This window comes from Opisthocomus hoazin, chromosome 17 (assembly GCF_030867145.1).
Source record: "Opisthocomus hoazin isolate bOpiHoa1 chromosome 17, bOpiHoa1.hap1, whole genome shotgun sequence".
Taxonomy (NCBI): Eukaryota; Metazoa; Chordata; class Aves; order Opisthocomiformes; family Opisthocomidae; genus Opisthocomus; species Opisthocomus hoazin.
In genome coordinates this window covers 3,965,652-3,993,096 of record NC_134430.1, presented here as the reverse complement: position 1 = coordinate 3,993,096, position 27,445 = coordinate 3,965,652, and the positions used below count along the sequence as shown (strand labels likewise).

At 54.6% G+C, this 27,445-nt stretch overlaps 1 protein-coding gene across 2 annotated transcripts; it reads right to left on the bottom strand.

Moving 5' to 3' along the window:
• Positions 1 to 9,348: 9,348 nt before the first annotated feature.
• LDLRAP1 (low density lipoprotein receptor adaptor protein 1) lies at positions 9,349 to 27,146 on the bottom strand. Of its 2 annotated transcripts, none has more exons than XM_075437968.1 (9): positions 27,044 to 27,146; positions 24,593 to 24,735; positions 22,935 to 23,047; positions 20,083 to 20,197; positions 17,241 to 17,313; positions 16,721 to 16,804; positions 15,209 to 15,339; positions 13,503 to 13,537; positions 9,349 to 11,454 (listed from the first exon to the last, which is right to left on the bottom strand). In XM_075437968.1, the coding sequence occupies exons 1-9, from the start codon at positions 27,126 to 27,128 to the stop codon at positions 11,310 to 11,312; spliced, it is 924 nt and encodes a 307-aa protein (XP_075294083.1). In that variant the 5' UTR covers positions 27,129 to 27,146; the 3' UTR covers positions 9,349 to 11,309. The 2 variants fall into 2 exon arrangements, with proteins under 2 accessions (XP_075294083.1, XP_075294084.1); XM_075437969.1 differs by having other exon boundaries at positions 15,209 to 15,336.
• Positions 27,147 to 27,445: the final 299 nt, after the last annotated feature.

Sequence of the window (27,445 nt, the reverse complement as noted above, 5' to 3'; positions counted from 1 at the left end):
GCTCCAAGAGATGAGGAGGAACTTCAGCCCTCAAATAGCCGTTGCTGAGAGCTGTCCTGGAGACAAGAGGGAAAATCTAGGGACAGATGATCAAATGGTTGATTGCAGAACGCCGCTTTACATGGCAGGGGCTCTCCTCTTCAGATAGTTGCCCACTTTCTTGCTCTTTAAAAGGACTTTCGCACCTGGTGGATCAAACTTTTGAGACAAGGGAATACAGTATCATATCAGGGCTGGAAAGGCCTTTCAGATACAGGAAATTCTTGTATTTTTTCACAGGTTTTGAAGAGTGTTTGTGGTTTTAGATCTGGTAACTCAGATGGAGGTTTGGAGCTCAGCACAGGTGTTACCAAGTGACATCTTTGAAACACACATTTCTGTGTAAAATCAGACTGGATGCTGATAATGGTTTCCCCTGGCTTTACAATCTATTGCACTTATTCTCACCACCCAGCCAGAAACCTCCTTTCCAGATATTGCATTACCACTTCAGCACCTTCCTGAAATGGCCTTCGTAGGTCCCAAACCAGATAAAACCCGAGCTCATCAGGGTAGCCAGCATTTAAAGGAGGCTTTATCACTCCCTGCTTCGAACTTTTCAAGCACAGCAAGAGGCACGAGGCAGGTTAGGATTAGGCTCACTTGCTCCAGACTGAGCATTTCCCAGATTCTGGCCACAAATCTCATCTACCAGCTCCATCAGTCCTGGCTCAGCATTCTGTTCACACCAAGGGTTTGAGAGCGAGTTAATCACTCGGAAGAGACTGATTCAATGACATTTAACTAAAGCTGGCAGGAGCAGCAGAAGGGGAGAAGTGTTGACAATACAAGGGCAGGATCACACCTGCGCTCCCTCCAAATAAAATGAGGAGATCAACTTGCAGCCATCAGACCTGATTGCTGCTCATGGACCAGAGAGGGGATCACAAGTGGGATGATGTTTTCAGCCAGGGATGCAGAGAAAGCGTGGGGACATACAAAGGACCTCAGGGGTTGAAGAGTCTGTTCCCTGCTCTCGGAGGAGCCACGTCGCAGACTCTCCTTTGTTATCACGAAGAGCCCAGCCGCTCCCCAGGCATCCCGTAAATCACAGCTTGTTGCAAAACGCATGGGTGGGTGCCCTCGAAAGCTCTGCGGTGCTGTGGGCCAGCCCGGAGCTGGTATCACGTGGCTGTGACAGTTGCAGGCAGACAGCAGCACCCAGAGCTCCCCACAGGCTTTCGGTTAGTGAATGAAACCCAAATGCCTCATCTCCTGAATTTGGCTCTGAGAAGGCAATACTTTTAAACTTGTTTGCAGCTGTCTCTCTTGTCTGCTGCTGCTGTGTCAGGTAGGAAATAGAGAGATGTCATTTTGAGCTCGGCAGTATTGCACCTCCTTATGAAATCCGGTTAACAAAATGAGGGAATGCTTGTAACTGGAAAGATCTGCTCCAGCCTGTGCTGGCTCTGTCCTACCCCAGCCTTGAGAGACAGTGCTGTCATTTTGAGGATGTAAAAAACAGAACTGGGAAGGCACATCGCATCAAGGGCAGGGGGAAGCACCTATGAAATACAACCAGCACGCTAGCCAAGTTTCTCCTGTCATAGTTGTAAAATGACTTGTGTGCTCGTACCTGCCTGAAGTCCTTAAATAACTTCACCAGGAGCTTTTCCCATTCTCTCATCACATTCCACAGACTTGAGTCAGGTCAGCTGAACACATAAATGGGAGACCACAAAGAAGCAAGTAATCCAGATTCTGACAGTCTTCCCCAAGAATTTAGTCTTGACTCATAACAAGACCAGCCATCCACTGGATCACAAGGTTTTAACCAACATGAGAAAACAAGGTCCACCCTCTTGTCACCCCTAAAAGCAAAGGTCTTGCCCTCCCAGTGCCAACTGTTTTCAGACACATGCAATCACATTTTGCTGATTAGCTCTGACCCACTGCCCAGCCCCAAAACACTTACAGATACATTAAAGCCTCAAACATAAACCTTGAGCATTGAATCTTGCCTGACTTAAGAAGCAAATCTCAGACAGGGCAGCACAGACCCGACCCACCTACCTGCCCACAGACATACCACTGGATGACAAATACTCTGAAGTACCTGGGGCTGTGGCTTCTGGGATTTATTTAATTGCTCCGAGAGGCGAGAAGGTGGGTTCAGGGAAGCTGTGAGTCAAAGAGCCCCACCTGCGGATTAGGGAAATCTTCCTGCTAGACCTGATGCCGTACAGCTGGGAGGGAGGCGAGACTGGGGGACGACAGCTTTACCTTGCTGCCTGGTAGCAAAGGTCAGCGCCCGGTATTTCTGTATGATCTTGTGAGCTCAACATAAAGTAAATATTTCTGACTCCAGCTGGACCCACGGCTTTAATAAAGCCATGTGAGAGTGAACTGGGTTGTCTTCTGGCTCATGCATCAACCACAAAATTATAGGCTCCTCTTACAGACTCTTTATTAAAAGGTGATTTCACAGGAGCCATAAAAGGGTGTTTTTCAAATGTGAGCCGGATCTGCAGGTCCGACAGATTTTTGTGCATCATTCTCAGTCCTCTTTAACCACCCACCTGCTCTCACTCTGGCTTTTTTTTAACTTGCATATGAAACCAAGTTGATCTGAAAGTCACTGACAGACGATACACCCAGTTCCTGTAACAGCCTTTGCCGGCATCACCCTGATGACAACCGTATTTAAAACCTGCAAGCTCTCTCCTTCAAGCCCCCTCTTTTTCCGCGGATGCGGAGCTTCCCCGACCCTTCCTTACAAACAAATCAAAGCAGTCAAAGAACTCTGACAGATTTTCTTGGGTTTTAACATTTTTGCTTTGGGCTGGCCTCAGTGAAATGCAATCGCTCGTCTGCACATCAGCTCTTATTCTGCAAAGGCTAAGTGATAAGTAATATTTTATATTTTTAAAGACTGCCTCGTTCCACTGTAATTTGCACGCTCAGCTCTGCAATGTATCCTACTTGAATTGCAGCCACCTCTGGCGGAAAATGCAGCAAATGATGACCCGGGAACGTACCACACGGCAGCGGGAAACAAAGGATGGAAAAAGCAAATCTCTGCTATTACTGAACATGATAAGATCTCAGATACAAACAGGCTTGGTTTAAGATCTTGTTACTATACACAAGTACATTTATTAAGCCTTTGTTCTTAACCTGAGCTTTCCAAGAGAACCTGTAAACAAGGTTTACTACTATAATTTCAGTTATAACATAATATTACATGAGCTTAGGGGAAGGCTAGCAGCTGCTGCTTTTTTATATATAAAATCTTTCTGGCTGAGCAATTTTGACCTACTATTGATCCAGATGATGCATATGATTCCTATAATTGAGATCGGAGGGAAAAAAATGTCTTTCCATTTCTTCCAACATGTTTGTTTCTTACAGTTGACAGCTCTGTGTGTGTATTTGTAGGGCTTTTTTTCATGATTAAGGTGAAGGAATTTTTCAAGAATGGAAAGCCATGACTGCTTTGGACCAAAAGTCACTGAGGAGGCTCAGATGTAGGGATGGTGGCTGAAAAATATCAGGGTGTTTTCCCACCGATCGCCTTTTCAATGTCGAGCAGCTCCCGAAGTTGTTTTCTGGGGATTACAACTAGGAATTTTGAAAGAACAAAACACAAATAAGACTGACTTTAGCTTGTAATCTAACAAGCAGCTTCCCAATGCTGCAGGCTCAGCACTCTGCCCCTTCCCCTTCTACTTCCCCCTGTTTCAAGACAGAACTGACATCAGCTGAACTCGACAGAAATTCCCCGGTTTCACACGGGATAACCAGGAGGCACCGACTCCGATGAGAAAGACTCCTATGAAGTGAGGATTGCAAGAGCAAGCCTGAAACCCTCCCTCTCTGGGTAATGAAGCATACTGGCAGTTATTAGGTTTAGATCTTTCCGTAGGCAGCACATTGATGGAGAAAATGCTGTGTATACAGTTGTTTATTTGCAAAAAAAGGTAAAAAAAAAAATTCTATTAAAATCCTGCACCTCTGGGACTGTCTTTGAAAGGCATGTGATGTGACTCTAGGAGAGAAGTGATCAGCCTGTAATAATTTAGATGTTCCTGTTGCTATGGATACTTTCTTTTTTTTAAGTGAAGCCTACCATTATAATTTAAATTTCCAGTAACAAAAAAAGGTGGCATATTAAAAGTAATAAAAAATGCCAGAGACATAACTGGTTTATTCTTTACTGTCAGTTTTAGTTGTACTGTGACAGTATATAGAAGTGATAAAATTGCCACGTCTGAGGAGATTTAGTACTTTTACACATTTTATTACATTAATTAGACCTGGGGCTCATATGTAGGAGCGTGTGATACAGGCAATAGCCAAGCGACAGGCCTGGTGCTGGGAGGTCACATTAAAATTCATGCCACCAAGCTGGGGAAGGGAGGAAGGTTGTAGCTAAAACAAGACCTGACAAGCAGCAAGTTTGGGGGCTGTTACAGCAAGATTTGGGTAGGGAGATGGAAATACAAAGGCACAAATAACTCCCTGCAAAGTATCATCATCAAGACTTTTAAGCAAAATCTTTGCCTGCAGCAGTGTTACGATCCATGGGATTATCAACAGCCGAGACAGAAACTGCCGCGGTGGTTTGCAGCAAGAGCGTCGGGCAAACTCAGCCCTGGGATTGTTTTCCTCTCGCACAGGGCTGGAGTTTTTGCTGGGGAAGAAATCGCTGACATTGATGGCTGGAAAAGTTATAAACAAAACCCTTGGTGGCACAAAGTGAGCGATCCAGACCTGAGTTTGCAGAGCGGCTGGTTTGAAAGGAGGGAAAGAAGAATCCCTTGGGCATCTCCCTGTCTGCCCGGAGAGGCGATGGCTCCGTGATGCCCCAGGCTTGTGTTTGCTTCTGCTTGCCCGAAATGGAAACTGCTATGGCAAAAGTCCACAAAAAAAACCCCCACAACAGGGGCAGACAAGGTGCCTGGGGAATAAATTGAAAGACAAGGAAGGCAGCAGGGGTTTTGGTATCGAAATCCTGTTTTTCTCGCATCGTCGTTCAGAAGACATGTGCCAGGGAAGAGAAGGCAGCAGAATAACCCTCACGTATGGCAGCCCGAAGCGGATGGCTGTTTCATTTCAGCCGTGACCAATAACGTTGTTCCTACCCTGTTACCTTGGCCAGGACAGGAGCCTTGGCCTGAATCTGCCAGCTTTAAAGCCAAGCTTTTAAAATCCATATTTTTTCCCCCTTTGCTTATCTTTTCCAAGCTGCAAGTAGCAGCTGGGTGAGTGATAAATCACAGGAGTTAGCAGGGATTTTAGAGCCAAAACTTGACGGGGTTGATGTTTCACAACCTGCCTCTCCCGATATTTTCCTTTGCAGGGTGAGGAGCGACCCCGCAGCCCTGACGTGGGAGCAGTGACGTTGGTGACAATCACGCCTGGCTCCTGGAAGGAAAAGCGAAGAGGAGGGCTGGAAGGTGGCATGGTCTCTGCCTGCGAGAGCAGCCGGCACCGCTTTTCCTGGCGCTCCCATGCTGGGTTTGCTGGCCTGGCTCCTGCAACTCCCGACGGCTTCCAAAGAGACCCCTCTGCCCAGATCACGCAGCAGGGAATAAGGAACAAGCGCTCAATTTCAAAGACACATTTCTGTGCTCACAGCCGACGCCGTCAGCTTTGCGGCGGGTTGATGCCCTGGGAGATGCTCGGCACGGCCGAAGGTGAGCGGTGCCGGCTGGGTGCTGAGCGGGATGGAGAGCCCCGGCTCCGGCTCCCTGCTCCGAGGCGCCTGGCCGCAGGCCAACACCGGCTGACGCCGGCGCGTGGCCCGATAGCAGAGCGCTAATCCGCTTTCCGGGCAGAGCAGAGGGTCCCTTCGGCTCTGCTGGCCCAGAGAGCCGCCTCGCCGCGCTGGGAGCTGCTGTGGAGCTGAGAGCAAGAAGCAATCGCTGCTGCCGAAGATCAGAGCTCAGCGGAGAAGGGACTGAGTGCAAGCCCAGCGTGAGAGGCTGGTGACCATAAATTAACCAGCACTTGGTCACTAATTACCTTCTACCTGCACATTCACTGCCCAGCTGTCTCCAATCTTCCTGTGCTTCCTACATCTGCTTTCTGGCTCCAGCTCTCTGGCCCCATTTCCACTCCCATCTCAGAAGGCTTCCTCTTCCTGCAGCTTTTAATGACTTGACATCCCTTCTTTTTGTAAAGCCAATATTTCTTCTCTGAGCCAAGAACCAGCTGGAGATGTTTGCTTTTAGCAGGGAAGAAAAATAACAACCAACCCCCGGCAACCCGCAACACTCTTTCCCATTATCCTTCCCCTGGGCATTAGAGTAGAGGTGCTAAATAAATGAAGTAATGCAATATTAAGACTCCCTCTGTCATAAGCAGTATCCACTCGCTCCTGATAAATTGCTCGCAGTCAGATGCTGGCTTGCTGCTAAAAGGACTTCTGAGCCGAGGGCTGGCAGCAGAGGCCCCGCTCGCTCGCTTCTCTTTTGCGCTGGGTAATTTCATCAGCCTGTGACCCCGCTGCCGCTGGTGTGGGCTCCTGGGCCCCCCCGTACTGTGGATGGGGAAAGCTTCTGTGTCCTCCCAAGCCCACGTTGCGTCTTGCTGGGGTCCAGGTGTCCGACAGGGCTTGTGCTGCTTCCGCAGAAGGAGCCGCTCCGGGAGCTTTTTGTTTGCCAAAGAGCAGGGGCACAACACGGGCACCGTCGGCCCCAAGTTACCGCTGACTCAGCGAATCAAGGGCCCAGCTCCAGCTTTTCAGGGAAAGCTGAAGCAGACGGTCAGCAAGATTTCCTCTGAAGAAGGATGTAAAAAAGTTACCTTTTTGACAAGTTTATGGACTTTTGGCACTGAAATTACTGCTTTTTTAAGCGGAGACACGTTCACGCGCAGAAGGGATTTGGCAGCACAACCCCGTGCCCCTCGTTCGTGTGGACCGAGGGCAGCCGCGCTGGCATGCGGCTCCGCAGCTCCCTGCGATGCAAACTTTGGCAAAAGCCATTTGCTAACGCTGCATCGCCGCTCTGGCCTCCTGCTGCAATATCGTCTCCTGCCATTACGTGCTGCAAACCCTGGAAGAAGTTCAAAAGCAGAGGCAGAGTCCCGCTTGCAGAATGCCCCTTCAGCGCCGTTTGCTGGCCCATGGCGAGCTCCTCCTGAGCAATCCCCTGCCCCCGTCCAGCAAGGCTGGCGACGAGGCTTTCAGCAGACAGTGCCTCTGCCCGGTGTTTTTTCTGGTTCAGCTCCCCTTGGCTTCGACAGGGACAAAGCTCATCGGGGTCTGGCAGTTTGCTGTCGCAGAGCCGTCACGCACTGCTGACACATTTGAGCAGAGGAAAGCCGTGCTCAGCCAACACCTCCCCCCATTCCCACCCCAGTCCTCCCTCCATCTGAAGCCAAAACGCATTTGTGCTTCTCCATGAGGACAGTTATTTCTTCTTGCTTCAGAGCACAGAAAGCCTTGCAGAGCAGCCCACAGCTCCCGGCACCCTGGGGCTGGCGATAAAAAACCCATAATACAGCATTCAGGTGTTCAGGTGAAATGTTGCTCTCTTTATTTGTACTTTAAAAAAGAATGATCTGGGTAACGACAGCCCTACTGCTCTTGCTCAGGCTTGGCACGAATTTACAAACTCTCTCGGCGCTCCAAGGAGAGGAGAGGAGCTCTGAGCTCTCTGAACATGTCCTTAACGGCTCAACGCTTCCCCGAGTCCGCTGGTTTGTAGCCTCGGAGCTGGGTTTGGCCTTGACTCACGTAACACAACTGACCATCACTCGAGAGTGCTCACTGAATAGAGAGGAAAGGGCAACGCTTGAGAAACTTCACATCTACACGTAAACCCAGCCTGTAAGCGGGCAGCAACAAGCTGGGTTTGCTGTTGCAGTTTTGGGGATGCTTTCAATGAGTTACAACATCAGAATTTAAAGAAATTAGCTCTGAGCCTCATGGCTTGCACTAGCTGCAGGTTTTGTTTCTGCAGCAGGTGCTTTGGGGAGGGAGACTGAAGACGGGCTCCAAGGTAGCTCCCTCGCCTGCGCCGGCTACCGCCCGTGGGATGGATGGAGTCGTTACATCCTACATACACCCTGTGCCAACGCGGGGTGACAGACCAGCATTTCACAGCACAGCCACAGCTTCTGCTCCGAGGCTGCTCGAAGGCAGGAAAACAGGCAGCGAAGTCGCTCCACGTCCCCCCAGGGAAACGCAGGTCTGGGGTGAGCAGAGCCACCGGCCACCCGGCTCACGGTCGATGCTGCAGCCCCCCAAGCAGGCAGCTGCCTTCTCCTGGCAGAGCCCTGTCTCCGCACGGTGAGCCCCGTCCTCCCTGCCTGCCAAGCACGCAGCCGTCGCAGGTGAAGGAAATGGATGCTGAATTTCTTAACTGGCACTTAAAAAAAGGTCACATCAAAATTGAAAGATCAATTTGTTCCTCGGCGTCACCATCAGTTATGCATGAAGGCGCAGACTGCCGGCACTCAAGTACTCATCATCTGGGGCATCTCCTCACACTGGAACAGGCAATTTAAACAGAAAAATGAACTTTTACTGAACTTGTTTTGTCAGTCTAACACTGCAGGAAGAGAGGCGTCTCCGCGAAGCCCCTTTGCCCTGCCTGCAGCCCACCTCCAACACCCCAAAGGGAGCAGGGTGCTGCTCACACATTAAATCTCTTTGTCAGCATCCCCAGAGGAGTTTCTCTGGGCGCTTCCCCGCCGAGCGCCAGCAGCGTGGTTAGCCGGTAGCTGGGGGAGCTCGGCCGCTCCAAGCTCGCAGCCAGCAAAGGCAGGAATTGCAGGGGAGGCTGAGTACGCAGGGCAGTGCCGGGCTCTCTGGGCAGCTTTTATTTAAAAGGCAGCTGTACAAATTAAACGCCCCTCAAGGGAGAAGTACTTTGCACAGCAACTCAGAAACTCTTATCCATTAAGACATTTTGTTTTCCGATGTTACCAGCACCACGTTTACCTGCAGACGAGGCCGAAGCACCGACCTCCCTCTTCTCATCCCGGCACACCCTTACCTGGAGGCCGATCCAGCGACGCGGGGGCTCAGGCAGGGACGGATCTACTGAGCCGGCCGCAATGGTCCCCTCCTGGCCGGGCGCAGGAGGGAAGGCGGCCGTTGCGCATCTCGCATGGCTGCATCCAGTCCCGTAAGCGTTTGGCGGAGGCAGCACCACGGACTGGTGTCGAACTGCAGCCGTTTTCCCACCTGGATGGCCTTGGAAACTCTTCTAACGGACACAAAGCTCCCCTTCTCCCACAGATGTTTCCAATCACTTGCTGCTATGCATCAAGGAAGACAGCGAACTCAACCAGTTAGAAACACAAAGGCTTCTACACATTAAAAGCACCATGGTAAAAAGAAAGTCACCCAGCACAGACACTCCAAAAAATGGTAGAACTTTTAATTTTCCTCAGTACAGATATTCTTTACAGCAGAAGGTTTTCTTAAAAAACTATATACACACACATATAGTATTGTGTATTTCAGTATATGCTCCTACGGTCTCTAGAAAAGGAGAAAGATCAATGTAAAAGAAATCCTCACGGCCCCTTCCCGCGGCCCAAGCTCTTTCCTAGGAAGATCGCCACTCCCCGGGGTCGGGACAAGGCGCTTGCTACAACCGCTTCGGCGCAGTTTTGGTGTTGCTTACACAATAGGTTCATGTCTCTACCGTGTGCCTCTCTAGCACAGACAAATTTTGAATAATTCCTTCAATGGCGAGACTGATGCTACATGTAAGATCAAGTCAGTCACGGGCACAGCAGTTTCAAGATGTAAAATTGCTTTAAACACAATTTTGCAGGATAAACAGAGCACACATTTTATTACGAGACATGATGAGTCAGCTCCACAAGTCCTCGATACCTCACCACAATAACACTTAGGGGGAAAAAAAATGAGATCTAAGTTAGAGTCACTCAACTGTTTCCTAATAAATTCTTACAGCTGACAAAGAGGTTTTTTCTTTTTTTTTCTGCAAGCAGTTTTAAGAGAGTTAAAGAGCTATCTGGGGAATGAATTAGTGTTTCAAAACCAAGTTACAAATCTATAAAACAGATTAGTATACTTCACATAAGGCCACAAACACTGCAAATTGTCAGTGTGACTATTTAGGATCATTAAACTTAATCTTTTAATTAGCATAAGCTTTATACCTCCATTACTTATTTTCAATTCCAGGAGCAGAGGAAGAAGCTTCCCAAGCCTCACGGGAGATGCGGCTGTCGGGGGGCAGAGGATCGGGGTACCGCTGGCAGGGGCACCTCTTGCTAATTGAACATCCAGGTATTGGTCTTGCCTAATCCAATTCCATTTGAGTCTATTGAGTGAGCAACAACCAAATGGTTCTGAGACAGTAAAAAGGCATGCACAGCCAAATCCACTTAGCAGAGCTAAGAACACAGATCTATTGTGCTACTGGCTTCACCCAGCCTGCAACTTCCAACACGCTTTAGCAAAACAAATTGTTACTCCCTGGTGGTTTTGCTTTCAAAGCCAACAGTGCAAAGGAGCCTTCGTATTTCGAGTCGCGTCAAAAACGGTGCACATGAGTAGTCAGTTTTGAAACAGACCTGCAGCATTGCTGGGTTGGGGTTCTTTTTTTTTTTTTTTTTGGTAAATAGCTTCTGAAGAGAAGTTACAGGCACTGCTTACCTTGACAATTCGGACCATTGCTTTCAGTTCAAGTTTTAAAGTGCAAAACTTCATAGAGTCTTTGGGTAAAAAAAGCGTCAATTCCCATATGAAGCCGGCAAAGAAACAGCCAGAACACGTACGGGTGATTGACAACTGTGAGAGTATCACAGACATTCACAACAAAAGCAAGATCTCTGCTACCTCTTTAACACCGTCAGCAGCTGCTGCAAATCTCCTCCCCTCTGCCTAGGCAGGGGACCTGTTGTCCAAGAAACAGTGGATTAGTAACAGTTGTGCTTGCAATTGCATTTGCATCTGCAGACCTTTGTCTAGAAAAGTATATACAGAGAGACTTTGGTGTTGCATAGTCTTTTTTCAGAGAGGAACAGGCACTGCTGAAGGTTCTTCTGTGGTATATTGCCACCTAATACTGTAGATGCTCTACACGCCTTCCAATAATGTATGTAAACTGTAACGGCTATGAATAAATATGTTCAAGAGCATCTCGTGGTTTAGATAAAGGAAAGGTACAAAAATCTGCATTAGATTTCTACAGCTTTGGTCTAAACTGTGCTGTAACATCATCTGACTTGGTGAAGAGCCCTCAGAAACGTCCCCGCGTACAGCACGCAGAACAGCATGATTCAGTCCATAGACTTTTAGTGGTTATTCTCTTGTCAGCTCTTCGATGCATTTGACCTCAAAACATGAACAGATCATCTTTCTCGCCTGTGTTGGAATCTATTTTGTTCCAGTCTACAGGTGAGAGCGTTTCTGCACTCTGGATGTCTTGAGCAGTCAGTCCCGTGTCGAGGACATGCGGGTTTGTTCTCGACTGAGCCAGTCTAAGAGGGGAGAAAAACAGAAAGTAAGAACACAAATCCGCGCAGTTTATAGCCTGGATGCTTGATGCATCCGTAATGCCAAACCCCAGCTGCAGCTCCACATTTCAAAATCCTCCAATGGAATGAAATAATTCAGTCAGGGGAGAGCTGGCACATCACATCTGCAGCGCTCTCCCGTTTGTTGCAGCTTTGCTGCCGGTTTGTCCTAACATTTCCCCTACAGGCACCAGGGAATGTGCAGTCTGGACACCCCCTGTGTTAACAGTCTGGCAGAGCGGTGCTGTTTTCCTCCCCTGAGTTATTGCTGGTGGGTGCCCCGCTAGCTGGGATCTTCTCTCAGCGTAAAGGCTCTGCTGACCGAAGGAGCAGCCTCATTGCAACGGCTCCATTTTCACCGTGGTGTGTCCGGACACGCGGCGGGTGCCGCAGCTCACTGCTCGCCGCACTGCCGGGGCCAAGCATTTCACTCTTTGGGTTAAGACCCAGCAGGACTCAGATGATGTTTAATAGCCCGCAGGATCAGCTTTAAGGCGTCAGCATCTCAGCCCATCCTAGATGTTTCACAAAACCTAACAATCTCCAGTTTGTTGTTATTAAATACCTCGGTGAAAATGTTAACACTGCAGCATCAATTCTCCCAGGGCCAAAAGGTTAACTCAGATATTTCGTGCTTCATCCAGAGAAGCCATGGTGCCGAATAAGCCTCAGATTAAACTAGCCACACGCACGTTTTTTACTAAAAAAGAAAAATGACCAGCGATGATGTTGCAGCGGGAACGCTTTCAGAAGCGTCTGCCTCGGAGGATGAGCAGTCCAAACACTGAGTCACCAGAAGGCCAAGGGTGATGTGACAGCTCGGCATCCAGCAATGCAAAACAAAAAACCGCAACCAACAACATCTGCTTAATTAAGTAGGGCAAGGCACAGAGGCGAGGAAAATGGACGACATTAAGACGTAAATTCAAGCAGCCTCTTTATCGAACACAGCTTGGGACAGGGCTACGGTGGAAGTGGAAGCTGTAAATCGTTCCTGGGAGCCAAACAAGGCACGAGGGTCTGTTTCCTTAGGGCTGAGCACGCAGCTTTTTGTGCTGCTGCAAACCCCAGAGGCGAGCGGCTCTCGGGGAGGTGACGGCGCTGGGCTCAGCCCTGCTGCTGCCCGACTGCCTCCGTCAGCACCTCCCAGCCGGAGGAGGAGGGCTGGCAGGTCTCTGCTGCCCACAGCAGCTGCACCCAAGGCAGCTCTTGGCCCAAACCAGGGCCTTGGCAGCTCACGCTGCCTGAACAGCGGCCGGGTGGCTACATGCATCCATCTGGAGGATGGGACCCGCCAACACTAAAGCATCCCCATCACCCCGCGGGGATCTGCCTGCACGAGGACAGACGGGAAAACTCACCTGAAAGAAAGCGGATTTGTTTAACGTTGCTGGATTGCTCGGCGTGCATGTGCAGGGAAGCTCTTAATTTGGACTGGAGAGCGAGCTAAGCCACACAAAGTTACGGGCACGAACTCTGAACGTGCTCAGGTGCAGGAATTCAAAATTGGTGCATCAGAGTCACCCTGATGCAACCGCGCTGCAACAGGGACCGGTGGAGCAGGGAGCCTGCCCTCAGCAGCTGCTGTTGGTTTGGGACAGATGGGAACAAGGTCCCAGGGTTAGTCCAAACCTCACGGAGGGGCGAGGAAGGGTAACGTCCCCCGTGCCAGAAGCTGGGACCAGCGTTACCGCAGATAGCGCAGGGGCTGGAAACAGGCAGCCTCAAACCGCCCCGACAAGCGGGAGCGGACACGCCAACCGCTTGGGGAATTAAATTCCCTATCACATACAGTCTCTCTCCATCCTTAAAAGGTTGTCAAAATATTTGGCTTATCAGCCAGCCTCAAAGCCTATCTTTCAATTAACAGCTGAGGCACTGATGGGGCAGCTGCCTAGGTCAGATCACGGCAGCTGATTAGATTAGAAGCATTATTAAGCTCCAGTCACTAGTCAAGTCTCCGGGGCTGGTCCCTGGTGGTGTGAACTTGTAAAGGGACTTATTAGAATTACCTTGAAAATGCCTCGTCGAGACCATCATCCATTTCCTTTGTTAAAGAGACAAAAAGAGAGAGAAGTAGTTGCTAAGAGAATGCACAAAAGTATTTAGAGATCCAGCTCTGCGCTTGAGCACAGCAGACAAAAAAAAAATATATATATATATATATTGACTTCCGAGTGCCTAAAGCAACACTCCTCTCGGCACTCCACCTCCTCGGGCAGGTTTTATCTCACTCCCGGCACAAGCCCCAGGGTAAGAGGAGTAACTCTGGGTGGTCCAGGCTTCCTCAGAGCGATCCTAGGGCTCGGGTTGGGGATGCCGCACTCCCCTTGCAGCGCAGGGACGGGGCAGGGGCTTGGCCCCTTCCCACGGTCTCCAAACCAGGCTAATTCTGCCCCACTGCCTGTACTGGCTGGATCTGGCCCATCAGCTGGACCGCGTCCCCCTCCCGGGTTAACCACAGCCCTCGGCTCTTGCAGCTCCTGCCAGGAGACTGGCACACGCTGAGGGTTCCTCCTAAGAGGAGGGACCCGGACAGAGCTCGGCAAGGTGCTCCAGGGATCCCTCGGGGCTCTTCTGCATCAGGAACCTGGAAAGCAACTCTGCGGCAGCACAGAGGGAACCTGCGCTGCTCGGAAGCAACGCTGGGATCCTTTATCTCTGATCTGCTCCTAAGGTTTCCCAGGGAAAGCACTGGAGCTGCTTGGGAGAGAAAGGTTTCCTGTGCAGGGAGATGGGCTCTGTGCGAGGGCTTTGCTATGGACAGACTTGACTGTTCCCAAAATTGTGTGATGCACTTACGGACTTAATGTAATATGTAAAGTATGAAAACTCTGCAAGAAGGGAGGGATCAGAGACTGCTGGTAAGCCTCCAGGATTTGATGTGACTTAGAGCTGATCTTCAGGTTTAACCTGAAAAGCCTCAGGCTCAGACCCAGCAGGCTCAAGAAACAGGCTCCAGGCAAAGGCCTTTACCATTCCTTTCTCCAAAGTTCAGCACATGGTGTGTTTCCAGAGAGCGCACGCGGCGGGGATGAGGTCCCAGCTCAAGTGGGGCTTCAAAGATCAGCCCCAGCCCGGCTGGCGATGGAGCACTTGGGCATGGAGGAGGCTCCCCGATGGCTGCACACCCGGACGCATGCTCTGGGTCTACTTTTCTATTAGTGGTCCGTGACACAATTAAGCCAGACGACTGAGGACATTTTGGAGCAGCCACCCATGCTCACACAAGCCAGATACAGCCGCCAACAAGAAGGAGGGAAAAGTAAGAATAATAACGAACATCAATATAACCTGGTTTTAGTGAACAGTAAACAAAAGCCATCAACATAATGATTTTTTCCCCTGAACAGAGCAGCTAGGTGGTCTCTCAATTAAGTGACAAACCACTGAGAAATGCTGCTCGAGAATAAGTAATATTCAATTATCTGACAGTGGCATTTCTCAGAATGCCTCGCAATCTCGTTCATTTATTTACAGAGCCTAAAAAGGCCAGCAGGCACTCAAACACTAATCGATCTTTTCAAGTAGGACACCGAAACCCAGCTTGCTTGGGCATCTCCGAAACCCTGCCTGAACGGCTCAGCCGCCCCAGAGCTCCCGGGGGGTTTTACCCAAGAAAAAGCCCCAAGACGAGACCCGGAGCACACGAAACGGAGGTGGCATCACTCCCTGCCCCGGCTCAGCAGGCGCCGCTGTGCCCCGGGCACACACTTACCCACACCACGTTGTTATTCACAGAGGAGCTGGGCCCAAACACGCTGTTATCTAAGTGCGGGGAGTCTGCGCTGCTGGTCAGGGGCGATTTGGCAGGATCTTCTAAATCCAGCAAGTTCCCCGTGGCTGCTGCTGTGAGCAGAGCAGAGAATGAATGAGGCAGGGGAGGGGAAAACAGAGATGACGCCAAACCGAGCCTTTTTGTCGTCATCCCTTCCCCTCAAGAGGGGGCTTCAAAGGGTTGCACTGAATTCCTTCAGGATGGCCCCAAATTTTAGCGTGGAGGAGCTGCATTCACCCCAGCTGGGGATGTGGTTTCAGCCCAATTAATTTGTGATGCTCAGATCAGGCACCCAAGAGGCCCTCGACAGGGTCGCAGGGGCGGATCGGCCGGCTTGTCCCTCCAGCAGCCATCGGGAAGGCTCCTGGGCGCCCGCTGACCTTCCGCTTGAGTCAGGTTCAGCCCCAGGCTGAGACATCCCAGCCCCAGGACATCCCAGCCCCAGGACATCCCAGCCTAGGGTGGGAACAGACCCTGAGTGATATCCTCAGCTCAGCCCACGGCATCGATTCAGCCTCTCACAAAGAAGGATCATTATTTTACAGGGCTGAGGGCAAATTGTGCACCGGGTGAAGAGCGGTTTGCAGCCTGGGGGCTGCCGGTACACTGTGGGCTGCGTAGTTTCAGGGGAGCCTCAGATCCCCCCATCGCTCCGCAGTAAGGGCGAGGCAGACGTGCCCCAGCTGCGGAACATCCCCCAAACAGACACCAGAGCCCATTCCCACACCCGAGGAAGCCCCTGGCCTCATTTATCCTGATGTGCCACCGCTTGTGACAGATTCCTCCAGTCCTGGGCCTTCACACGAAGAAACGCGACATGCCAGCCTGGAAGGAAGCCCAGTTTAATGCTCTTTTCCTCTGTGCCAAATCCTCTTATCTCCGTGGCCAGCATGGAAGAGAGATTAGCCTTTTGTCCCACTTCTCCCCGGCTACGCGCCTTGCGTTTCAGAGGCAGCAGAGGACCCACACCCAGGCACTGAATTATGAGGGGTTTTACTGTTTAATTATTTTATTTTCACATGCCTTTCACTCCTTACGGGAGCTGGAGACAGAGCAGCACCTGGATGTCCATCTCCTCCAGCCGATGGGATAGCGAGTCTTTTGGGTCCAAGACAAACCCAAAATCAAACTCAGAAGGTGTGGGTCCACGCTAAGCTCATGAGGACATTACGGCCAATCTGCCTCGGGCAGAAGTAAACTGATTTGGGGTGGCAGCAGCTGGGTACGAGGGGCTGCAGGAGATAAATTTAAGGGGGAGATGGAAGGACCCCGCAGGCGGCCACCACATTGCAAGTGCTCTGCCAAGGGCAACATCTCTGCTACAGCAAAAGTGCTTGCTCCTTGCTGGTCTTCAACGCCCTCCCAGGAGCCTACCCTGGTCAGGGAAAACCCCGCAGGCCTCACGTTCCCCATCCCCAAGCCCAAAGCCAAGCTCTGCTGTTGGTGACTTACGTGTGTCGGGATGGGCAGGGGCTTCCGAGCTGGGGCTGCTCGTCGCTGCTCCTTCCAAGATGGACCTTTCCCGCTTCTCCCTCTCTGCAAAAGAAGCAGACCCTGTGACTGCCGGTGGAGCTCTCTGCTGCATGCCTTTAGGGCGAGGGATGGGGGGACGGCTAGGACGGGCCATCAGGTCTCCTCCACCCACAGCAGCCCAGGCTCCGGGTGTGTTTTACAATCTTGTGGAAGGTGAAAGCAAAAATCCCGGCAGCAGCAGGGCTGAGGTACCACAGACGAGCACTGGGTCCTCCGCACCCCGGCTGCAAGACTGGAGCATGGCCAAAACTCGGCTGGATTTACAAGGCTGTCGAGAGAAACCTGGAAGATGCCTTAAATCACACCAGAGGTTGGACCAAACTTAGCAGCAGCCTGGAAATTTGGAGGGCAAGGGGAAAAGGCAGTTGAAAGCTGGGAAAAAACCAAAGTTATCCCTTGAACTTTGGGTGAAGAGTGAGAAGAAGAAAATAAACCTCACCTTCCTTAGCTGCTTGCCAGAACTCGAATGCGATTTTGAAGGCCTGGGCTACGGTGAGGGTGACCGCTTGCGCCTGGGAAGACAGCAGTGAGGCAGCACATTAACCAACGGGTCCTCGTGGAGATTTAAATCATTTGGAGGCTTTGCTTTGCAGATTCATGTTAACCTGGATCCGACCAGTCCTCTGCTCCGCATGCGCCCCGCCTGGCTGGGGAGGGGTAATCAAATATTGATGGAAGCAGAGAGCTGCTCTGCGCAGGACACGCAGCTCGTTGTAGACACGTCTTCAGGTTTAATGGGCAGACGGAGGAGGCAGGGACACGGCCGTCACAGGCACCGTGCTGATGGATGGGGAGAGAAGAGCTGCTCCCGACCGCGGGGCACGCACAGCTCCTCCTGCACCACGCACCAAAGCGTGACCTAAGCAAGTGCAAGCACTGCACGGCCCCAGGGTGGTCCCAACAGCTCCCCGAGGGATGCGGCTCCCCGCTCCAGAGCATCACCCACCAGAACGACCGACACCTCGCAGGGAACCGGCGCCTGGACCATGCTGCTGCCGGCCACACCAGTGCCAGGGAGGGATGCGCAGAGCTGTGGTCCACCCCTCCCCGGCACCGCACACGACCACGGGCACGAGGATGCTCCAAGAGCAACAGAGTGAAACACCACAAATCTGCAGCTCTCTCCACCGGGGAGCAATCTCAGAGGCAGGACATGAGAGACCCCAGGGTCTTCCCCTGGCTCCCCCCAGCTAAACTGGGGTCTGGCTGGCTTAGACCAACAGCCAGGGCCGCGGCAGGAGCAGGGACACCTTCCCCTTCAGTCCCCCCGTTCCTCCCCAAGCAGAGAGCTTGAGCAGCATTAAAACCTCCACCACCTTAAACAGCCTGAGTCGCCGGAAATGTATAAATAGTGACACAAATGCCACTTCCATTAGGAGAAGACAGAGCTCACGAGCAGTTTAAGTGCAAGGAGATAACGAGGAACACTCCACAAGGCGGGCGCTGCCGGAGCCACGAGGCCTGAGTTTGTTTTACCAAGTTGCAAACTAAAGAAACCCAGACGTGGGTCCGTAACCCGCAGCCCCCGGTAGCTGGGAGGACAGAGCCCAGGTGCCCCCCAAAAGCCAGGCGCTCCCGCGCGGGAGGGGCAAGGAGACCCAGCAAAGCATCAGTGCTAATTAAGCTTTGCAAAGCAGGAAAGCTCGTTTGAATGTCGGAGCTATTTACATCTTTGATGGAAGTGCAAACGCTTTATGGCAAAAACTTAAATATGGTAATTAAGTATGAAACTCCTCACAGCTGTTTACAATTTAAGCTGTCACATCTGAATCAAGTTTAATAGACCCAGCTACCACTGAGAATTACCCAAGAACTAAAAATACAGACTAATTACACGCCCGTGACTGGTAGCTGCGCATACATTCAGGGACCCTGCCCTGGGGCAGGGACAGTCCCTGCTCTGGGAGCAGGGCATCACCTTACCAGCACGACGTTCTTGCATTTTAAAGACAAGGAAAAAAAATATTTCTAGTTTTTGCCACAAAAGGCCTTGGAGAACTTTATTTGGAGAGAGACACACTGAGCTGATGCACCACTGAGATAATTCTTTTAGCGCTGGAGAGATTTAAATTCAAATTTGCAGAGCGAGGCTTATCTTCGCTGTGCAAGGATGGGAGCGCACACCATGGAGAGGAGAGACAACTTGTAGCTTCCATTATTCTCTCCCGAGAAAAAAAAAAAATGAGTTGGGAGAAGCGCAGAATATTAACCGAGCTGCGGTGGCCACGCTCTGGGCTCAGGGATGCTCGTAAGGACCCAGGCAGCACCGCGCTGGGATGCAGCGGGGGGAACGGCTCTTGGGAGGTTGTTTGTCTCCCTGCAGATCTGGGATATCCCGCTTTCCGCTCAGGCCCTGCGACAGGCACCAGGGGAAGGATTTCTGGGGGCAGAGGGATCTGACCTGCCCTTCCTCTCCCCTAAAGCCCCTTCCAGCTGTGGGGATTGGCCACAGCCCCAGCTCTGGCTCCACTGGAGAGACCCCCAGGGCTCTCCCTGCCCCATCTGCAGCCGGTGCCCAGTGACCCATTTCTTTCCCTCGCCAGCTCGGCAGCGCTGGGTCCCTGCCCATCCCGATGCACTGAATCAGCAGGAAAAAACCCCACGAGTGGGTTCAAAGCAAGAGCCAGAGACTGTTCTCCGTATGCAGGTCCCTGCTCCGAGCCCCCCCCTCGGCACACAGCGGGGTCTCCGGCAGTGCTCCCGCGGGGAGGACACGGCCCCGTCTGCAACGACGCTGCTAAAAATCGGACAGGGAGCTTCAACGGTGAGAAATGGAAAGCAGCCAGGACGGCAAGCCCAGAACCGCTGGCTAAATGCCTCCCATCAACGAGGCTGCCTCCAGGCACCTTGCTACCAGCCTCCCCGGAGACCTCCCCGCCTGCCGGGCTCAGACGGGTGCCAGCAGCCCGGGCAAGCGGGTGCTGAGCAGGGAAGAGTCCCAGCAGCCGGGACAGCAGCACAGCAGGGGTGTTTCTGGTGGAAGGGCCAGGTCCTCTCACCGCTGCCCCACACCCTGGGGCAGGAAGGCTTTTACCTGCCAAAGCGATGGGCTGAACCCAGCCCGGAGTCACACTCGCTCAGGGGCGACGGCCAGGCCCTGGGCAGCACGGCCAGGACGAGGTGCCCGACAGCAGCAGGAGGGTGGGTGCTCTCCGACGGCCGTTCACCGGGGCAGGGGCCCCCCTCACTCTAACTACAGGCAGAGCTGTTATCTCACCGGCACAGCCCCTCTCTGCTTCCTCCTCCTACAGCCACATCCCCATTTCTTCCTCTGGACTGACCATTTTCCGTTTGGTACAGAGGAAGGCATGGCACTCCAGGTTCTCATTGAGCTGGTTCTGGGCAATGTAGGCAAACACTTTATCGTGGATCTTGTCTGCCGTGCAGTAGGATATCCTGAAAGACAGAAGGAAACGTCTTGTCCGGGGCACTGCACGCAAGGGAGATCAACCAACCCCTCCTCTGACCTGCCAGCCAGCGCCTTCCCCGGGGCTTCCAGCTCCGGGGCCAAGCAGGGCAGGCAGAAGGAGCACGGGAGCACTGCCAGGCTTCAGTGCAACTCCAAAGAGGAGGAGTCGATGCCACTGGCTGGAGCGTAAGAGAAGCCCGGAGCAACTCCCGCAGCCATGGCGTGAACCACGGCATCACACACAGAGGCTGGAGAGCACAGAAAACGTTTCACCTTGTGGGAAAGGACAGGTTAGAGAAGGTACAGACGCTGCGGTGTGCCAGCCTGGGACCACGCCTGACAAACGCTCGGCCTTCAGAAGAGAGACTCCCAAAGATTTTCCTTGGAGGGTAAGCTTGCAAGGAGAGAGAAGGACTTGCTCTCAGCCTATGATTTAATCTTGAGGCTCAAACCAGGGAAAGAAGTTGATGCAGGGGTGCCCAAGAAAAGCTGTTGGAAAGGCTGAAGTTCAGGCTCCAAGATGCGCAGTAGCAGCCGCACGGGATGCTCCGAGACCCCTGAGCTCAGAGGATGTGGGGCCGGAGGCTCAGCCTCCTCGGTGGAGCATCCCCAGGGTGGCCGTGTCTGTCCCAGCCCCCCGGCAGGGCAGGGCTGACTCTGAAATGCAAGCAAGGCTCTGGAAGAGCAGCAGCCTGACCGGGCTGGGGAGCCCAGGCTGCGACCTAGGGCTTGGCTCCCTGCTGCAGGGCAGCAGGTCCCTCAGCATCAGCCACTGCCATCTCCCATCCACGCCAGGAGCTGCAGGACTGAGCGTCTCGTCTGAAGCCAGCGAGCACCGGCCAGGGCAGCCCCAGAGGTTTAGTGCAAGGCGGCAGGTGCTAGCAGCGAGGAAAGCCTTTTGCCTGGGCACGCGACAGATCAAGCAGGTGTTAAGGAAAGAGAAAATCTGAGGAAAAACTGGGACACTTCAGTGAAAGTTTTCCCGTGGCTCCATATCGCCCCTTCAGCTCCTGCTCTCGCTGCCCCCGAGATTTTGCAGTGAGATGACTGGAAGGTCGCAGTTCCCAGCAGATGCTGGGACTTCAAAAAAGCCACATTCAAAATTTATTTACACGGCATTAGTTTCTTGTTGCATGTGAGAATGCCTCTGCTCAGTGGCCTGTGTTTCGTTTTCCAGAGCTGAGCTGTGCTCTGGATTAAAGAAGCACTTGGAAGCTCACTCCTTCCTCCCATTTTTCCCAGACAGCGTGGCCACTCTTGTAATTATTGTGACAAAGCCACGGAAGGTCGTCTACGCGGGTGCGTGGCCCTTCCAGCAACCCCCAGCACTCCGCTCGATATTTGATGGCCATTAATTTCCAAGGAAAGGATAACTCACACCTGCCTCTGAAGTGAGCCCGTTTTACGACCGAGGCCTCCGGCAGTGGCACGTCCAGCAACGGTGGCTGCGTTTTAGCTGCGGCCGCCCCGTCCTGCCCAAACACCCGATCCGGGGCGAGAGCTCAGAGCTGGCATCTCCCCGGTGAGTAGAAAAGCCAAAGAGAAGAAGCAGAGGTGTTAGAGGAAAGCCCTGGGTCTGCCACCGGTGCACCACGCTCCCAGAGCAGGGAGATGACCCCCCCCACGCACACAGACCCCAGCTTTCGCCGGGACCCCGGCTCCCACAGCGCCAGCAGCTCCGGGGAGCAGCATCAGTCCCCACGTCAAGACCCTACTTAGGATGCGCTGCCTTCAGTCAGCTGCACCGAGGGGATGCTCCGACACGAGCACTGACCGGCAGCAACACTTTCTCGCCGGCTGTTAAAGCGTCCGGGCAATATTTAAGGCAGCATCTAAAAACCCCGGCCCCGCAGATCTGCCTGCTTTCACACCAGCGCAGTGATCTCGATTTTGGCATGACCGCGTTCGTGGCCGCTTCGCCCAGCTCTGCTCTTGAGCAGCCGGTTTATCTCCCGGGGAGGGCTGGGGCTCAGCACCGGTGGCTGTACGCGGCGGCTTGGTTTGAACTGGAGAAAAGCAGGTGGGTTAGTAGTCGGGTTAGAGAGCGTGCTCCCCCCCCTCAGCGCTCCCCATCCCTCGCTCAGCAAAGGGGGACAGAGCAGCAGGTGCAGAGCAGAAGCAGCGTGCGGGGGATGTAGAAGGAGAAGGGAAAGAACCAGATCTGAGCTGAGCTCTGCTCCGCCAGACCTGCGCCTGCCTCCAGCCTCTTTGGAAGAAATACTTGCCAAAGCCCGAGGAGCGGATATGAGATAATCCATCCTCACCCTCCCCACAACGGTACTGGGTCTAAACAGCTTTCTCAGAGCTATTTAATGTATCAGAGGTGCAGAGCAGCCAGCGAGGGGAGGGCAGCCCTGGCTCTGGCGTCCTCGCCCGCTCGGAGATGCTCCAGCTCCTCCGTGTCCGACTCTTGCTGCCACCCCAGGCGCTCTGGCGTTTCTATTGCCAGGAACAGGCGGCGCAGCCACATGCGGCCATGGAGTGCTTGGCTGCGGGTCTGCAGTCTGCACACGCGACACCTCCAGGCTCATCACGTCTTTCCTTACCCCCAGTTGGACACTTCATCCACCAGACGTAAATTTAGCTTAAATTTAGCAACCACCCTCCTTCCCCCGCCTTTGCTTTCTGCCCAGACACGATGGCCAGCGAGACGTCGGCGCAGCCCAGGCGGAGGCCGGCGCAGCCTCAGAGCACGCACCCACCGCAGCGCATGCCGTAACCCACCTGTATATGGAGACGTTCTCGATCAGCTCGTTCGTCCCGCTGTCGTTTAACACGATCCCTCTGGGCGAGACTTTCAGAGTCACTTTCTGCAGTTTCTTTCCACTTGCTTTTGCCTTTGGAAGGAACAGAGGGAGAGGAAAGTTACAGCCTTTTAACCCTCCAAAGGTACAGGAGCAGAGCAGAGACTCCAGGTACACACTACCCAATAGGCATAGTAATAGCACTCGTTAGTACTACAGACTGAATTTCCTACCAGGTGTGATAAGGCATTCGTTAAAACTTTTCCTTCCCTGAAGCACTGATTTTTGCTGGCATTAACAAGACAAGGACACGCACCCTCCACCCCACACCGCAGGGAGGTTCTTCCAGCCCAGCACCTCCAGGAGGATTTCCCTGCGGCCACCAGCAGCGGCTGCTCTGGCCGAGTCGTGGTGAAACCCTGGGGAGTTCTGTCCTTCGGGCCAGCTCTGGAGCAGAGCGGGACAGCAGCACGAACACGGGAGAAGGACGGTCCTGCAGGACACGGGCTCCCAAGTAGCCACCTTCGAGCTCTGCTGCCAAACCCTGCTCGAGTTTCAAAGCACCCCCCACACCAAGGTCAGGACGCCGGCTTAAAAACCAACCAGACTTTAAGAACCACCTTCTCTTATTCACTAGTCTCGTGCTTTTAGCCTCCAGGTTACATTCAGCTCACTGCCCAGCTTCTCTCAAAAAAAAAAAAGCCCCCAAAAACCCACAGCTAGCTGCAGATTGCACACCCGAATCCTCGTCCCTGCTCCCTGGGGACCTCGCTTGAGCCGCATCCACATGTCGGTCCTGCCCCTCCGAGGCCGGCCTTGGCCTCGGGGCTTTGCTTTTATTTAAAGGCTCCGTTACAGAGCAGACGTGGAGGGCTCTGCCAGCAGCTCCGGCTTCATGCGAGCGCTCCCCTCCCGTCCAGCTCAGCACATGCCAGGAAAGGATCCGTCATTACCCAGCGCCGTTCACCACTCCATTGAGTTTTATGACGGTTAACTGTACAACTGGGTCTTTGCCTCATTCAGTTTTATAAGGGCTTAAAGAAGCGTTAATTTTACTTGGAGCCTGGTGAGCAGGGGCTCTGGGGGGGCTTGGTGCGAGAGCATGGCTGAAAATCGGTCCCTCTTGCATCAGAGGTTACAGCGGGACGATGGCTGTGTTGGCTGGGAACGGGAGCAAGCTGTCCTGCCCCCTTCTCCACCCTCCAAACCCCACGAAGGAAAACCCAGAACAGCACGCCAGCTCTTGGTCACACGCAGGCCACACTCGAAACGTTCTCCCTGCCTTGCCAGAGGAGAGATGGCCCTGGGGAAGGCTGATTTCACCAGGTCAGAGGCTTCTCCCACACCCAAGGTCACCCAGGCTTATCAAGGGGAGCCAGAGCTCAGAGACGTAACGCCAGCTTTCCGCACCCTGCCCCATCCACGGGCCGGGGCTGGTCCCAAGGGCTTCCCAGTGCTGCTGTCTGCATTCCCACCTCGGCCACCAGACGCCCGCTCGCCCCTGGACCTGCAGGCCTGACACCCCCAGCCTGCAGACGGACAGCGTTGCCTCCAGACCCGCGGCTCTCAGAACCCTCCCCGGCGACAGACTTGTCTGAACAGCGGGAGACCAGGCTCTGCTCCGGCACGGACACTCACGGTGGCGACGATCCTTTTGACGGCGGCCGCGGAGAGCTCCTCTCCCTTGGGCTGCTCCACCAGCGTCATGCCCATGTACTTGAGGCTGAAGAGCATCCCCTCCAGCAGCGTCTCGCGGGTGTCGGTCCAGTTCTCCGGGAGCTCTAGAGAGACAACAGAGGCTCTGGGATTCCCAAACGCACAAGGGCACCCCTTGTCCAGCCCCAAGGGGAGGTTTAGGCACGAGCAGGGTGTCGGTTTAGCTGCTGCCCGCACTCCCGTGTCTGAGCAGCTGGGAGCCGCGGTGCTTGTGAGGGGAAGGAGATGGGGCAGAGACATGAACAACCCCCCGAAAGTTCTTCCACAAGCCACAGCGAATGGTAGCGACCCTTTAAGACCCATCAGCTCCTCAGTTTAATTGTGAGCACCCAGGCCCACACCATAAGCAAGGAGATCCTGAGCACCAGCCCCAGCCCGGCGCAGAGGAGGGCTCGGTGCTGCCCCACGCACGGCCATAACCTCCTCCTGCGCTAACCGCCACCTGCCCGCAGCGGCTAAGCCGGGATTTGCCGCTAGCTAAGCCCACGCGCAGCTCCCTGCAGGGACCCAGGCGATGTGCTGTGACTTGCTAAACCGGTCACCAGCAGCCCCGAGGAGCCCATCGCGCGGGTGAAGCTTCACCAGGGAAAGGTCTCTGCCCTCCCCTGAGACCACTGAGGAGGCCCCCAGCCTCCTCTCCTGTGTGCTGGCGGGTGGGAAGGAGGGTCCGAAACCCAGAGAGAAGTCTGGGACCAAACTGGAAGTCAGGCGGGTGTTTCTAAGCCTGAAACTGCACCGCAGGGTCTAACCTCCAGACACAGAGCTGGTAACGCAGGAGCTGCTGCTCTCGAGCTCAAGGAGCTTCTTGCTTTGAGCAGGAGAGGACAAAGCACAGCCCTTCTGAGGTGCCCACGGCCCCAGGGAGCGACGAGGCTCTTGGAGAGGAGCCTCCGCTCGCCGCAGACAAAACACGTCCCTGAAGGCTGCGCTGCCTCGTACTCAGCCTCGGCTTCGGCCTCCACGCAGCGGGGCCAAGCCCTGCAGCGCCGGGAGGGCAGGGACGCCGGGGGGACCGGGTGACCTCCGGTGACTCAGCCTAAGCCATAAACCCCAGCACCGCTCCCAGCGCCGGGCGTGGGTGCCGGGCGGTGAACGGCCCCAGCGCTGGCTGAGGTCGAAGTGACGGCAGCCGGGCGGGAGTGGTCCCCTGGGGAGTCTGCAGGAGGGCAGGGGCTCGGTGCCCGGCACCTGGCAGCAGGTCCCAATCCTGCAGAGGGAAAGGAAAAACCGAGGACAGGTGGGATGCTGGGGTTACCTCACGTCCCAGCGGGGAACAGTGGGTGCCGGCGAAAAACCTGCATTTCCCAAAAGCCAAGGGTGCTGCCGCTGTCCTCCCACCCTCAGTGGCCGCAGCCGGGCGAGCGCGCTGGGCTGGAGGGGCAGCTGCCGGCACCACGCTCCCCACCTCGCTGCCCAGGCCCTGGTCCCGTACCCCCACCGAGGACGGGGACCCCACGAGCACCCCACGTTGCCCGGGACGATGCCAGCTGCAGCGAGGGCCCCGGCACCCGCAGCCTGCGCCGGGGTGCGACGGAAACAGGGGCGGTTTGAGCGCAGCCACCGAAGTGCTCTCAGAGAGGAAGGAGCACGCGAGGCAGCGCAGACGGACAGACGGCCGCCCCTCCGCGCACCCTGCTCTGCACCGCTCGCCACCACCCTCCCCATCGGCGCAGACGACTGTGGCCAGGCGCGGGGTGATGGCGATGTCCCCCACGCAGCCGAGGGCCTGGGGACGGCGGCAGGGTGACAGCCAGCCCGGGGGCTGCTGCGTCGCGAGGGGCCTCTGCGCCAGCCACGTCGGGGCTGCGTCCCGCGCCTGCCGCGGAGCCCCCCGGCCACCCTCGTCGCATCCCGCCGCTGCTGGCCCTCAATCCTCGCAAAAAGTGTGACAATACTGGGTCAATCTCCCCAGATTTAGTAAAATCCAGAAGCCTGACGGCGCCTGGCGGGGGCCGAGCGGCCGCTTGCCCGGGGGCCATCGATCGCGTGATGGAGCCCGCGGTGGGACGAGGCCAGAAAACGCCCGGTGGGCTCCTCTGTCCCTCGCCCCGGCCTGGGGGACAGGGACACCCCCCCAGACACCCCCGCACCCATCCCACCCCACCGCTGTGCTAAAAAAAGCTGCTGAAAAGGGGGAATGAAAAAAGGGGTGCAGGAGAGAGGAGTAAAGCAGAAAGGGGGTACGGGGGGTCATGGAAAACGGGGGTGGGGGGAGAGCGACGGGGCAAAGCAAGGTGAGAAGGGGAAGCTCAAGGAGGGAGAAAAGTGGTGCAAGAGGGGCGAGCAGCGGGATAACGCGGGCTGAAGGCGGGGGTTGCGGGACTGGGGGGGTGCCGGGGGCTGGGGGGGGGGAAGCGGGGCGGCGGGTCTCACTCTTGTGTCGGCCGCCGGCCCAGGCGGGTTTGTGGACGCTGGGGCTCCGCAGCAGGGCCCGACCCGCCGACTTCAGCGCGTCCATCCCGCAACCCCCCCCCCGCCCCGCTCCCGGCCCCGCCGCAAACTTTCCAGCGGCGCCAGCGCTGACGCCGTCCGGGGGCGGGGCCCGCATGCAAATCCCGGCGCCGTGACGTCACTCGCCACGCCCCCACCCCGCCGGGGGTCCCCGCTGGGGAGCGGGGGGGGGTCCCCGGAGCTGGGCGGCACTCGCGGGGGGGTGGGGCAGGGGAGACACACAGGGCCCCCGAGAACCCCGCGGGGGAGCCGGGGATCCCCAGGGCGCTGCGGGGACTCCGAGACCCGGGGGGGTGTCCCGGGGGGGGTCCCCGGAAAGCCGCC